Source organism: Camelus dromedarius, chromosome 14 (genome assembly GCF_036321535.1).
Source record: "Camelus dromedarius isolate mCamDro1 chromosome 14, mCamDro1.pat, whole genome shotgun sequence".
NCBI classification, from domain to species: Eukaryota; Metazoa; Chordata; class Mammalia; order Artiodactyla; family Camelidae; genus Camelus; species Camelus dromedarius.
The window spans coordinates 69,302,593-69,316,380 of NC_087449.1; the positions used below are offsets into that span (position 1 = coordinate 69,302,593).

The 13,788-nt window shown below is 59.8% G+C and overlaps 1 protein-coding gene across 3 annotated transcripts in view; it reads right to left on the reverse strand.

The window, feature by feature from the left end:
• The window catches only part of PRDM16 (PR/SET domain 16), a 309,180-nt gene that overhangs the window by 141,713 nt on the left and 153,679 nt on the right, over window positions 1-13,788 (reverse strand). For all 3 annotated transcript variants that reach the window (XM_064494153.1, XM_031463865.2, XM_064494154.1), the window contains exon 3: window positions 11,669-11,719. In XM_064494153.1, coding sequence (XP_064350223.1) covers window positions 11,669-11,719 — 51 coding nt within the window. The remainder of the gene's footprint in view (window positions 1-11,668; window positions 11,720-13,788) is intronic.

Here is a 13,788-nt window from a genome sequence, read left to right on the forward strand (position 1 = left end):
AAAAATATTTTGACCCGGCTACATCATTTTTCAAAGGAAAAAAGTAATTCACGGCTCACAATTCACTTGCTATCTCGCAGGAAGTCCTGTATTTCTTATTAACTCCCCGAGGCCCGCTCCTCCGGGTGAGAGGTCAGCGCCGAGGGCCGGCGTGTGAGGGGCATTTACGGCTTCTCTTTCCATCTCTTCCTGTTGTTTTTTCTTTTAGTGCCGGCTCCTGTTTGCGAGGTACTCGCCACCGAGCTGCTCCGTGCCTTATCTCCAGGGTCCTTCCAGACCAGGAACTCAAGCCTGGCACAGGGTGTTTGCCCTGCATTGCCAGGTCGGAAACCAGGGCCCCGAGAGGGTAAGTGACTTGCCCCGGGTCACACCCACTGACGGCAGAGCCAGAACCGGAGATCCTGCGGTCTGATCCCTCTGGGGATGTCCTCTCCAGGGCTCTTGGGTTCCCTCGTGCAATGATGGTGCCTGGTGGGACCTCAGGGGCTCATCACCAGCACCATCATCATTATCATCGTCAGCGTCATCACCATCACTGTTACGTCCATCAGCATCATCACCACGACAACCATCCTCATCACAAGCACCACCATCCTCACCTCCATCACCATCATGTCCATCACCTTTGTCATCCTCACCACCACCATCACCATCATGTCCATCACCACCTTCCCAATTGCCATCACTATCCTCTTCTCCATCTCCTTCATCTTCACCATCATCTCCATCAGCATCATCACCATGACAACCATCCTCATCACAAGCACCACCATCCTCACTTCCATCACCACCATCACCATCGTCTCCATCACCTTCATCTTCACCGTCACAAACATCTGCATCACAGTCACCATCGTCATCATCTCCATCACCACCATCATCTCCATCACCATCTCCCTGGTCTCGCTCTGAGCCCTGTGCAGGTGCCAGGTGCTATTTTAAGTGTGCTTTGCCCACAGCAACTCATACAATCACTAACCACAACTTTGGGGCAGGAACTATTATCATCTCCATTTTATAGATGAGGAAATTGAGGTGCTGAGAAGATAATGAAGTCCTCTGACAGAGTCCTTTGCCTTTCAAGAAGTTTTCCTGCCACCAAATCCACACCCGACCCCAGCTCCTATTAAGCACTGTAGACAGCCCTTCCTGTGGCCGCTGGAGCGGCGTGGAGGAGGCTGGGCAGAGAGGCAGCCTGTGGGGTCAGGCTGAGCAAAGTCCCCGACAGCCTCTGAAGCCTTGTTTGGGGGCCCGGCTCCCAGAAGCACAGGAAGGGGGACAGCTCAGGAAGTGCCCCCGAGGCAGGGCAGGGCAGGCCCGGCTCATACAGCCAAGGCTGTCTCTTCCTGTAGGAACAGCAGACAGTTTCCCCAGAGCACGCCATGTAGAAGAGGGGCGGCGACACAGACTCCCCTCCTGCCGTGTCGTCGGGGCTCCTGAGGAGGCGCACGACGTGTCACGTGGGGAAACCGGGGGCCCAGAGAGGGGCGAGGGCTTCGAGGGGGATGGCAGTGACACTTCGGGGGCCCAAAGGTGATTATGAAAGAAGAGCCACGGGTGTTTAATAAGGAAGCGGGGTGAGGGGCACACGAGTAGCGCCTGCTGCGCGAACGGGAGGGAAGACCGGACGAGGCAGGACGACCCGTGAGACCAACCGGAGCCGCGGCGGGAGCCAGCCCCGGCGGGGGCGGGGCCGCACCTGGCGCCTGGCTCGGGGGTCACACGCTTCCCATCCAGACGCCAAGGCAGGTGGGCAGCCCCAGAGGGTGAGCCGCGGGCTGACCTGCAAAATGTCTTGCTCCCCCAGCCCTGGGCTTTCTGCGGGAGCAGGTTCGCCAGGCACCGTCTGTGTGACCTTAGGTGGGTGGGCGCACCTGTCTGAGCCCCAGGGAAGATGAGCAGCTGTCTGGCGGGGCGGCTATGAGGCCCCTGAACTCTCCAGCTGAGACCGAAGCGCACGGGACACAGCAGTCTGTCTCCTGAGTCTCCCTGAGTCCTGGCCCCAGAGTGGCCCGACTTTGTTTACGAAAAATACAGTCGCTGTGCCCTGGGCACAGGCCTGTCCTCCTCGCCCACGAGGCACCTGGCACTGAGCCCCGTCCTGGGACCCGCCGGTCAGCACCGCCCCGCACCCTCCTCCTGGGGGAGCTTCGAGAGACACAGGCCTCCACTGGGGCCGGTCCTGCCTCCCGGAAGCTGCACATGGGCAGACCCGGGACAAAGATGCCCATCGGCCCCCGTGTGGCCGCCAGTCCAGACCTTCCCGAGAGCAAACTTGATGTTTTTCTCCACCTTCCTGGTTCCCTTTTATTCTGCCTCTGCACTTCTCGTCCAAAACAGAAACACAAAGGGAGGAAATCTATTCAAAACTCCTCCTCCTCCTCGTTTCATTTTTGCAGCTCTCCAGGGTGCCCACGTTTCAGACTCTCTTCCGATAATTATCTGCCCTTTTGGGGCCTCGGTAACCCAGAGCCTGGGGTTGGGGCAGCAAGAAGAAAGCTTCGGCCTGGCGACGGCACCCGGGGCGTCCCCGTCACACTGAGAGCCACGGGCACCCCGGCCCCGTGCGCCCGGCGCGAGTCTGAGAAGTGGATTTTTATTATTGTTATTATTTTGTCTCTGACTCTCTCTACTCTCAGCTGATCCACGATGAACACCACATCAGACTCTTTTTATGCGATCATTTTCCATCCCTGGCAACGCAAACATTTCTGTGGCTAATACTCTGAATCTTGGCCATTGCTGAGAAATAACAGAGGCAAGGTTCCCACGTGAAATAATAAGTCTTGCCTTTTATGACTTAATTTATCAACCCTCTACTGGAGAAACATCTCGCTAACGGGGTGGAAGACCCCCTCGGCCAACACGGCCCCGGCTGATGGAAGAGGGTGCCGGCTAGGACACATCTTGTTAGCGCAGGAACGCCGGTGCTGAAGGAGGAAGTATCATTCATTCAAAGAAGGAAATATTTGTTGAGAAAACAGTGCGCTCACACCAAATCTGTTAGGTTAAGAATCCGACTCTTTCTGGCCCAAATCGATTCGTTTTCCTCACAATTTCCCCTCTACGATATGGGACGCAGAGGAGGAGCTGCCCAGAAAAAGGGCCCCTTAGAATCACCGACCCGCGGGGACGGGGCCAAGCCCGTGTGACAGGATGGGGCACTTCTGCCCGAAATGAGCAGAGCAAACAGCACAAGGGCCCTTGGAGGCTTGCCTGCCACCAGGAGCAACATCTGACCTGGAACGTTGCAGTTGGGCGTCTCCAGGGAAATGGGGGCACCGAGAACAAAGGCTGCAGGCCATCCACGCAGGAGACCGAGTCTCAGGACATGAATCGTGGGGGCAGAGACCTGGCGGGACTCAGCCTTGTGTCTCCAGCACCTGGGGCAGCGTCCTGCACACAGTAGGCGCTTGGTAAATATTTGTTAACTGGTGAGTGAGTGAATGAAGGGTGTTTTAAGACTACGCAGGACCAGACAAAGCACCAGGCATTCCCTAAACGCATCAGTCAGGGAGAGCGAGGTTGTGCTCCAGTAACAAACGGCTCCAAAACACAGAGGCCTGACCAAAGCGGTGTTTCTCCTGCACGCCCAGTGCGACTCGCGGGGCGGCTCCGCGTAATCACCTCGGCATCTACCCGGGACCTTCTGGCTGCCGTGTCCGAGGGCAGAGAGCGCTGGAGGAGCGACCCACGTCTCTCACAGCCACTGGCCAGACGGCTCACCCAGCCTCGGGGTGGGCAGAAGGCCCATCCCACCCCCGCCCCCACCCCGAAGGCACAGTCAGACCCTTGGGTGAACAGCGGACAGCGACCGCACGAAGGAGAAGCAGGGGTCCTGGACCACAGGGAGCTCGCAATCCAGCACAAGACGTGCTCCCCGCCGACTGCCCACTCACAATGCTGCCAGGGGCCAGGAATCACACAAGCACTCTACGTGAGGTGACATGTTTCATAACTGCAATACCCACGTAGACACTAATTTTTAAAAATCACCTATTATTTCACCGCAAAGAATGTTGCTGTTGATTCTGGTGCATTTCCTGCCAGCCTTTCGGTGTATGAATGTCCTTGTGTGTGTATGTGTATTCCACAGAAGGTGTGCGCGTTTATTATGTGCCACTTTCTGAAGTCCCTTTTTAAAGTAAAGGAACAGCCTTCATTTTTCAGAGCAGTCTTGGGTTTATGGAAACACGCGTGGCGAGTCCCGTACCCCACCCCCGCCCGCCCCTCCCGGCTTCCACCGTAAGGACCATCTTGCATTACTGCGGCCACTTGCTACAGCGGATCACTCCTGGTGAGCGATAAATACGCAGTGGCCTGTACCCACCAGGAAGCATCACACGCAGGAGCTGCACTGCCCTGAAAACCCTCCGAGCTCCCCCGATCATCCCGCCCCACGAGTGCCGGCGACCCCCGAGCTGCCTGTTTCTGCACGGCTTTGTCTTTCCCAGAGTCTCACAGAGGGAATCGTACAGTATGGAGCCTGCTGCTCAGACTGGCTCGCTCGGCTCAGTCATGTGGGCCTGAAGCTCCTCCACGGCTCTCCGTGCCTTGAGAGCGAAGCCTTCTTCCTAATATTTATTTATCTATTTACTTTACTGAAGTAGAGCCGATTCGCGATGCTGCATGAGTTTCTGGGGTCCAGCCCCGTGATTCAGTTACGCATACACACACACATTCTTTCTCAGACTCTTTCCCGCCATGGGCTGTCACGAGCTGCTGAGCGCGGCTCCCTGCGCGGCCCAGCAGGCCCTTGCTGTTTACCTGCCCCACACACAGCACTGTGAATCTGCAACTCCCAGACTCCCAATCTACCCCTCCCCCGACCCTCCCCCGGATAACTACAAGTTTGTTCCCCACGTCTCTGGGTCTGTTTCTGAGTCATAAGTAAGTCTATCTCTGTGCTTTTTCAGATGCCACGCACAAATGACATCGTCTGGTGCTTTTCTTTGTCTGTCTGACTTCACTCAGGACCATCATCCCCAGGTTCGTCCAGGCTGGACCCACTTTCTGACGCTGGCGATACCAGCACCTCTTTTCCGGGGTCGGGTGGGTTGGCGTGGTCCTGCCAACCTGGGCCGCTGCGTCACTCACCAGTCTCATCGCCAGCACAGGCGGCCAGGCCTGTTCTGGTCTCACTGGCGGATGTAGGGTCTCTGGGACCCCTCCCAGCAAAGGGACCCAGGACACCGCCCGCGCCCTACCCGGCATCACTGCCCCTGGCAGCTCTGCACCAAAGGCCAGAGCCTCCCCCCCCCGAGGATGAGCGGGTCACCCTTAAGGGTCAGGGGCACCCAAGAAACCCACGGCAAGGGGGCGGGGTGGAGGCAGGCTGCAGGAGGGCAGTAAGAAGTGAGCTTGCCTTGCTTTTCCCTCCATGTGCACAGTGTCCCTGCGTTGCAATGGGCTCCGTTCTCTTCCCGCACACCTCAGGTGGTTCTCCTGACTTCAGCTTGTCATCTGGGAACCAGGTGTGCCAGCTCCAGTGCCACCTCTTCCAGGAAGCCTGCTGCCCTGGCCCCGCCGGCCCCTCCCACCAGCCAAGGCTGAGCGCTGGTCAGTGCCCAGCGGCATGAGTGCAGAAGCTGCTCTGGGGGTTGCCGCAGAGGCTGGAGGCTCAGGGTCAGGCGCTGTCAGGCCCCACGGGGACCCTCCCCACGCACACCTGGGCCACACATGCAGGAAGCCAGTGCCGCACCGCATGGAAGTTGGGGACCTGCCAAATCCCCAGGCCTGGGGCAGGCGCCTGCCAGGCAGCAGCTGGCTTCTCAGGCAGGTGGAGAGGACTCGGCCTTCCCTGAGTTTCTGCCTGCCAGCTGGGCCTCGAGGGAAGCCCCCGTGGGGAGGATGCGGCCCTCCAAGCTCCCGCACGGTCCTGGGCCAGGAGAAGTGATGGGAGGTTCTGCTCCCCACTCTCAGGACTGAGGGCCCACCCAGGGTCCTGCCTGAAAACCACGTGCCTGTGGCAGGCGCACAGCCTGGCCCCCCAATACTTTCATGGGGACACCAGCAGAGGCGTGAGGGGACCTCAGGAAGCCGGCCCTCCCTGGAGGCCTGGGCGTTCCACCGGCACCCCGAGAGAGAAGTGGGCACTGCTGGAGGTGACCATGTGCGGGAGGGGCCCCGAGGGGCCACAGCGCCCACGTGGGCGGCCTTTTCCCTGGAGAGGGACGGGCCAGCTTGACGCCATGTGTGTAAAACCAGAAGCCGGCCTTACGCTCAGAGCAAACATAAGCGCCCGGATGGCCCGATGGCAGGGCCTGCAGAGCAGGGGGCCCTGTGGCTGTCCCTGCGCGCGGGAGGGGCGAGGCCGCGCCACCACACCGGCAACGCCGGCTGCTGCCTGCCAAGCAGGGACGCGAAGGAGGCCTCGAGCTGATATATTTTTCTCCCCTAATAGTGTGGCGCAATTTAATTAACTCTCCATCGCACCCACCTGAAGATGACGGGGTTTACTGACACCACCATCTGGCCCTTACAAAGCCGCTAATGTAGACAGTAAATCCTCACCATTACTCGGTGGCTGCGGAGGCGAGCTCTCCTGGCCACCTTCCCGAGCGCCGTCCGTGTGGGCCGCCAGGACACCCCGAGGTGCTGGGGTGGCCACCACGCTTGTGACCTCCGGCCTGCTGCAGGTGGCGATGTCGCCACCTCGGAGTCAGGTGTCTGCCGCAGGGCCTGGCTCACTTTCTCACGGCCGGGCCCCCAGCGCAACATCGGCCTGCGTCCCATGCCAGCAACAGCGGCCACAGTGCCCGGGCCCACTCAGCAGCCTGGTGCCCAGCGCTGCGCCCAGCCTCCGCGCGCTCAGTGCCCGGGGCCTTCAGGTGCTGGGGGCCCTGATTACCTCCCTGTTTGCAGGGGAGGAAACAGGAACGCCGAAGTTCAAGTTCAAGGCCTAGGGCCTCACCAGCCAGGGCAGAGCCTGGTTCAGAGGGCGGGGGTTGGGCTGGGCAGGGCCGGTGGACCCAGCCCGGCCTCCCTGGGTCTCTGGTGAGGACAAAGCTTACTTTCCGGGTAATGCACATTCTCGAGTTCTGAATCCGTTCTTTGAAATGGTGATGTTTGTCTGCCCTGGCTTAACGGTGAAGTTTGGGCAAAAGGGTCAACAGGGCGGGGGAGGGCCTGACCACAGAGGGGAGTCCCCGTGTCGCCTGCTCCCACGAGCCCCACAGGAGCTGCTGCTAGACCCCAAGGAGGGGGCCCTGCCTGCCAGGTGAGCTCTGGACCCCGTGCCCCCCCAGGACCTCCACCCCAGACTGCAGCCCGGCGGCCTTTCAGACATTTCCACGAGGGACGCTTCCATGCGAGAAAGGAAACCTCATTTGTTGCTTTCTCACCAGCAAAACAGAGGAAAGCCCCACCTCTTTCCTCCCACCCGCCCCAGCGAGGTTCTCAGGCTCAGGTGGGCCCACTAGGGCCGGTGCGGCCAAGACGAGGCCCTCCGCAGACACGCAGGTCTGCAGTAGGCACTTCCTCACTGCGAAGGAGTCGATTACCTGCAGTCTCCCAGCTTGATCTGATGGTTTACGCTGATCTCAGAGGTCCTCAGGGGCGGGTGGGGGGAGTCAAATCAGCTCAGTTGGCAGGGGCAAAATGCAAAAGGGTTGCATTTATAACACTGTCACCCAGCCAGGCGCTGCCCATCCTCACCCCTCGTCACAGGACGGCTGTTGGCCCATTAATCACCCTTATCTGCTTGGGAAGGGGCCACAGTGCCACCCGCCCTCCCCCGCCCCCGGGCAAGTTCAGGCCCTGCGAGGTGGCCAGAGGGCAGAGTCCACCCTGGGCGCTGAGGTGGAGGGAACCTGAACTTCCAGGCTGCGGCCCCTCCCTCAGGCCTGATTTTCTGCCCCGGGCATCTGAGCCACCAGAGTCAGGCCTAAGGGCCTCTTCAGATAAGCGGCTGCAGTTGTGGAAAGGAGGCCTGAGGGAGGGGCAAGAGCCAGGCTCGAGGCTGGTCCCCAGGCGGCCGCCGAGGGTCCCCGGGCCACCAGCCCGGAGCTGTCGCGGGAAGGGGACCGGCAGGGGCGGTGCTCTCCGACTTTCCGCGTCTTGGCCCCATTACACCTCTCCACTCTGCAGCCTTTGATTCAGCAAAATCAAGGATGCAAACTTCTTAGGAGTACTTAGTTTCCATGGCAACCGAAGCTGACCTCAACATTATTGTTCTCAAGAGGGGACTGACTTTCCTATATGTCCATTCACTGAATTAATGGACTCCCGGTTCTTTTATCAGCAGCCCCGGACAAAGGAAAGGGAGGCATGTCTCCGGAGGGCTTTCAGACACTGTCCAGCCTTTGTCCGGGGCTTTACTGGAACGAAGCGAGTCTATTCAGCCTGAGATTATCAAAATCAACTCAGCACTGTCTCCGAGGCAGCTAAACACACTTTGATTTCATAAAGACATAACCGATCTCACATGCAAATTATTAATTGGGAGGGCAGGGCTCTTAGGGCGGGGGGGGGGGGCTCTGCTGTGACTTTTCCGGAATAAAGCGAATTGTAGGTACGCTGCAGCACCTTGGCGGCCCCTGAGTGTTGCTGGCGGGGAGGGAGAGAGGAAAAGCAAAGATTTCTAACAACTAACCTCGCCGACACAAGCAAACCACGGCAGGGACAACCATGCTTGTTCTGGTCCCCGTGAGACCAGCTGGCCGCCACGCACGCTCACAGCTCCTCGTCCTCCAGGGGAAAAGTAATGCAAAGGAAATAAACCACAGAAGGCGACACCGATCACAGACGCCTGGGTCCGCGGTGTGTGCTGGGCTTAACTCGCCCGTGAGGCCAGGACTCGGCCCGGAGCCTGCAAGGCACAGCTGGCTGCAGCCTCGCTTAGAGCTCGGGGAGCTGTGCAGGCTTCTCAAGTCACTGCTGCACAAAAGACACTCGGCGGCCGCCCGTCCGAGTCCGCATCAACCCCCTGGCGCTCCCCCGGCTCATCCTTCAGCAGCCCCCCAGCCTCCCCGGGGGGCCCCAAGAGACCGGGGGCGCCCGTTCCCAGAGGCATTTTGTCAGTGGGACAGGCTGTGGTCCTAACATCCAAATAATCATTTCACAAATTATCATAATTATCAATCAGTCACCCTGCTTGGACAACGCCAGGCGAAGCTATCAGATGACTTTCATGACCTGTAGCGTTTTGTACGTAATAACAGGGAGAGATTTATGGAAACATCACGTTCCGTCCTCAGCACCAGGGCTTTGCGAACTCAATTTATTTCTGAGTCTCCTTCGAAGCCTCGGGCCTCCCCACCCCTGGCCTGCCGCGCGTGCTGGGCCGGCCACGGTCTGCGAAGCGTCTGAAGGGGCACCTTCCCGGGTTCCGATCCCAGCCCCACTGATGCGAATTCCCTGATGGATTTATGTGTTGGAGGTGCGGAGGCGGCACGGGCAGAGAAAGAGGGAGACGAAAAAGAAATAAAAGAAAAAAGGTCACTTCCCTCCGTGTACTGTATTAACACGTCCTTCCTTTTCAAGACGGTCAAAGAAAACAAGATAAAGCAAGACAATGGGGCGGCCGCTGGGGGCCTGGGGCTTCCCCTTCCGTATCGCCAAAGAGATTGAATCAAAATTCTTTCAGCAGATACCATCTCCCCGGGTGGACTACACTCTTGTTAATGGATAAATTCAAGCCCTCCAGAAAGTCAAAGAATAAATTTAAGCCTTTTGCCAAATGTCTATCCTATTGGATTTTGATAAGACGGCCATTGAGCCTTATAATGTCTTCCATCCATTTTCAGCAGGCCCTTAACACGGCTCTTTATTTGTCCCCAAAGCCTCTTCGCCCGGCCTTTTTATTACAGGCTCCGGCGGGCTCTCCAGGGAGCCAGGCGACCCGAGTGATGGATGGACAACTCACTAGATTATCTCCCGCAGATGTTTGCTCTCCAGGAGCCCCGGGCTTCCCCTCTAAGTAAACAGAGACTAAATAGAGTCAGTCTGCTGGGCGAGCAGTCCCAGGGGTCCCGGCACAGAGGGCGAGGCAGCGGACCTCAGACAAAGTGACTTTGGGGGACACGCAGGTGCAGCCGGGGTGCACACCTGGGCGAGCGGCCACAGTCTCAGTGCCACCAGAGCGCGGGGCAGCGCAGCGCACCTGCGGGGGAGCCGCGGGGACAGGGGCCGTGGCAGGCGCGCAGGGAGGAGGAGGACTCGGGAACGCAGAGACTGGAGCGGGGTGGCGGGGGAGAGTGACGCGGGCTGTGTGGCTCAGCAGGGAACACAGGGGAGACCAGGACGGGAGGGATGGCGGGGTGCAGGGGGGGTGGGGGTCTGAACGGTACTCAGGGGCGGGGCGCCCTTGTCTCAGCATCTGCTCAGACAAAAGGGTCGCACCAGGGCCAGATGCAGATCACCGTTACGAAGACGAACGAGGTCAGAGGGTCACCCCTGCCAGAGGTCATCCTTTCAGGAGGTCACCACAGGGTCAGACGACGTCCCCCATTGCACGGATTTCTCCAGAATCTTGTCTCTGGGGTTGAACTTGGTGAGAAGGGCAGGCCCCCTTCCCTTACACACAGGTCCCCCCAGACGCCAAGTTCCCCCAGACACCTAACCATCCAGCCAGGCGCCGGGGGAAAGTCACAAAGTTTGGCAGAACCAGCAAATGGCTTCCTTTTCACTTCCAGGCCTAAAAAGGAAACTTCAGGGTGACAGGAAGGCAAACTAAAGGTGTCTCTGAGCCCCCACCCCCGGGAGAGAGGGCAGCACCCCCATGAGCACAGCTCCGGGCACTGACACTGAGGCGGCAGCACCTGCCATGCGGAAGCGCGGGGCTGACCGGGGGCCCGGCCGCCCGGCCGTGCTCCCGCCGCCGTCCGGCAGCACGGGGGCTCTGGCTCGCTCCGCTTAGTCTGGGTGGCCCTTTGAAGCCTTGATGCCTGGAGAGAAAATGCTGTTCTAATTCTGCTGGAAGATGCAAAACCCCGCAGCAGCTACGGGGTGTGTGTGTCTGTACGTGTCCGTGTGCACGTGTGTGTGTACATGCACGTGCGTGTGCGTGGAAGGCCCAAATTCTCTGGACGCCGAGCTCTGTCTGAGGAATGGCCTCTGGGTTTTGGAGCCGATTTCTGCGCCTGATCCCCCTGCTGGCCACGTAGCCCGCAGCGTGCACGCGCAGGAACGTGCCTGCCGGGAGTGTGTGCTCGCCTCTGCAGATGTGTGTGTTTTTCTGGGTCTGGTTCACTCTCGGGACCTGTTAGAGCCAACGTTTGTCAACCCGCTAGCATCCATCACCAGGGGACGGCGCCCACGTCGACACTGCCTTTCACCTGGCGGTCTGCTCACTGAGCGCCACGCCTGAGCCCTGCGAGGAGGCTGAGACCAGCGAAAGGCTTTGCTGAGTCCGCAGCCCGTTGTGTCTTTTCTCCTCTGCATTCTTTCCTGTGAGTACCCGGTGAAGACAGGTAAATAAACGCAACCTGTGACTCTCCTTTCCATGCGTCTGCCCGGCCAGAAGCACTCCCACGGGTAAGTGGCTCGCCTCGCTCCCCCGAGCTCAGATGGCTCCGAGACGGAAGCCCCCACCTGCCGCACCGTGAGAACAGCAGCCACCCGGGCCGCTCGGAAAACGCCGCTCTGCGCGTGCTCGACCGGCCTCCGTCACGCCGCCCTCGGGGGCGCCCAGCGACGGAGGGGAGAAGGGTCAAGCCGGCTCTCCTACCTTCTGGATGCAGACCTCCTGCGACGACACCTCCCCGTCCGTCAGCATTTGCTGCAAAACAATTTGGAAAGGGGTTGTTAGTGTCCGACAAAGTGCAGTTCTCAAGTCCTACGTCGTGGGGGTGGCAGACGTCCTCCGAGATGGTGAGGGTGGGGCTAGCGGCTTCTCCGCAACGTGAACCAAAGCCCTCTTGAGAACAGGGGTCCTTGGCCTCCCCGTTTGTTGCACAGGGACGTTGTCCTCCGGGAAGGCAGCTGGGCCCTTGTGGGGACAGAGCCACCTCGTGTGGCTCAGCCTCGTCCCATAGTGACTGGGAACAGGTCCACTCGTAGGGGCCTGAGTGCCCGCCCCACATATTGTTAGAAACGGTGCGATGGGGCCCCGAAGACGCTGGGCTCCTCTGACAGCCTCTGTTACTTCCGAGTTCTGCCGTGACCGAGTGGCCTGTATTTGGAGGTGACTGGGCGTGTGTGCTGTGCCGCCCGCGGGGGAGCAGGAAGACGCACCGCCCGGCCTGCGTGGGGCTCACAGCCCAGCGTGGGAGGCAGAGCTCAGGGGAGCAAGCGGGCTCAGCCTGGGACTCGGCCACACCAGCCACAGGGACAGACGTGGTGGAGGCCAGAGCAGAGGGCAGAGGTCAGCTGCATCCCTGCACTGCTGCCTGAGGCCAGGCCGTGGATGGGGAAGGGGCAAGGGATGGGGGACGGACAGGCAGGGAGGGGAGCTGACACCATATGTTGGCTTCTGCTGTTCTGGAAAATCAGAGGTGGCACCATTTCTAGCTTGTTCTTTATCCCCGACCCCAGGGAAAGGGACATTTCTCTGTGGGTTTTGGAGGAGGCTTCTCAAAGGAAATCAGGCCAAGGCAGAGAAGCAGTGGCTTCAGCGTCGCGCACGTGCCCAGGGTGCGCCCCTCCCCCAGCAGCGGGCGGTGGGCCGCGCAGGATGCCTGCTCTCCCCTCTGCCCACGGACACTGGCTTGGGACAGTGAGGAAAGAACGTGCCAGCCATCCTGGATCTTTCTTCCACCCGACTGTTTCAACTCAGAGCTCTCCTTGGCTCAGCTCTGGAGAGATGTAGCATTTTGCCTGGCTGGCGTCTCCTAAAAACCAGCAAGTTCCACTCCAGAGGGGTGGCACTTCAGCGGCAGGTCCCGGAGCGCTCTCTGAGCTAAGCAAGCCGACAAATTAGCTGTGTAAACGGGTTTTCCCTTCTGGATCACAAGCGCGGTGCACAGACATGGAGACACACGGCCGTGCCGTTTCCACAGGAAGAGAAACCAAGGCGGAACCTAGTATTCGAAAAATGAAATGAGACGTGGAGTCGAATCCAGCGGCCTTGTTTCTCCTCTTAAAATGACACGATTGCCTTTTCAAATGACAAGCGTGGAGGAGAGTGCCCGCCGGTGCCCACGCAGGCCGGGTCAGCGGGCCAGGACGCTGAGTTCCAAAACGCTGGCGGAGCTGCCCGGGCTCAGCTGTAATAACAATAAGTCATATTTTTAAATGTTGAGAATTCTAACCAATTGGGGATTTTATGTTTCTTTTAATAGATTCTGAAATTGTGGTTTGGAATGTGACTAGCAGTGAAAACAGAGAATGAGGCAGAAGAGGGACCAACAGAGACACTGGGAAGGTCTCCCTGGGAGAGACCCGGTCGCCAGGTGCACGGTTCCCGCCGGGCCTGGGCTGGACAGGCCGTAGGGGAGACGAGGTGCCCTCAGATGCTGGGGGCTGAGCTCTGCAGCAGACGGGCTGCCCCCTTGCCTGTCTGATTTTCACTCCCAAACCCAGAGCCAAGAGGGCTGGCCGGAGGCTCAGTCAGTGCCGGGACAGGAGGCAAGAGATCCCAGGAAAACCTGCAGTGCCCAGGAGGGGCCGCGCTCCCCAGGAGGGGAGGGGCCGCGCTCCCCAGGAGGGGAGGGGCCGTGCTCCCCAGGAGGGGCCGTGCTCCCCAGGAGGGGCCGTGCTCCCTAGGAGGGGAGGGGCCGCGCTCCCCAGGAGGGGAGGGGCCGTGCTCCCCAGGAGGGGCTGTGCTCCCCAGGAGGGGCCGTGCTCCCTAGGAGGGGAGGGGCTGCGCCCCCCAGGAGGGGCTGTGCTCCTCAGGAGGGGAGGGGCCGT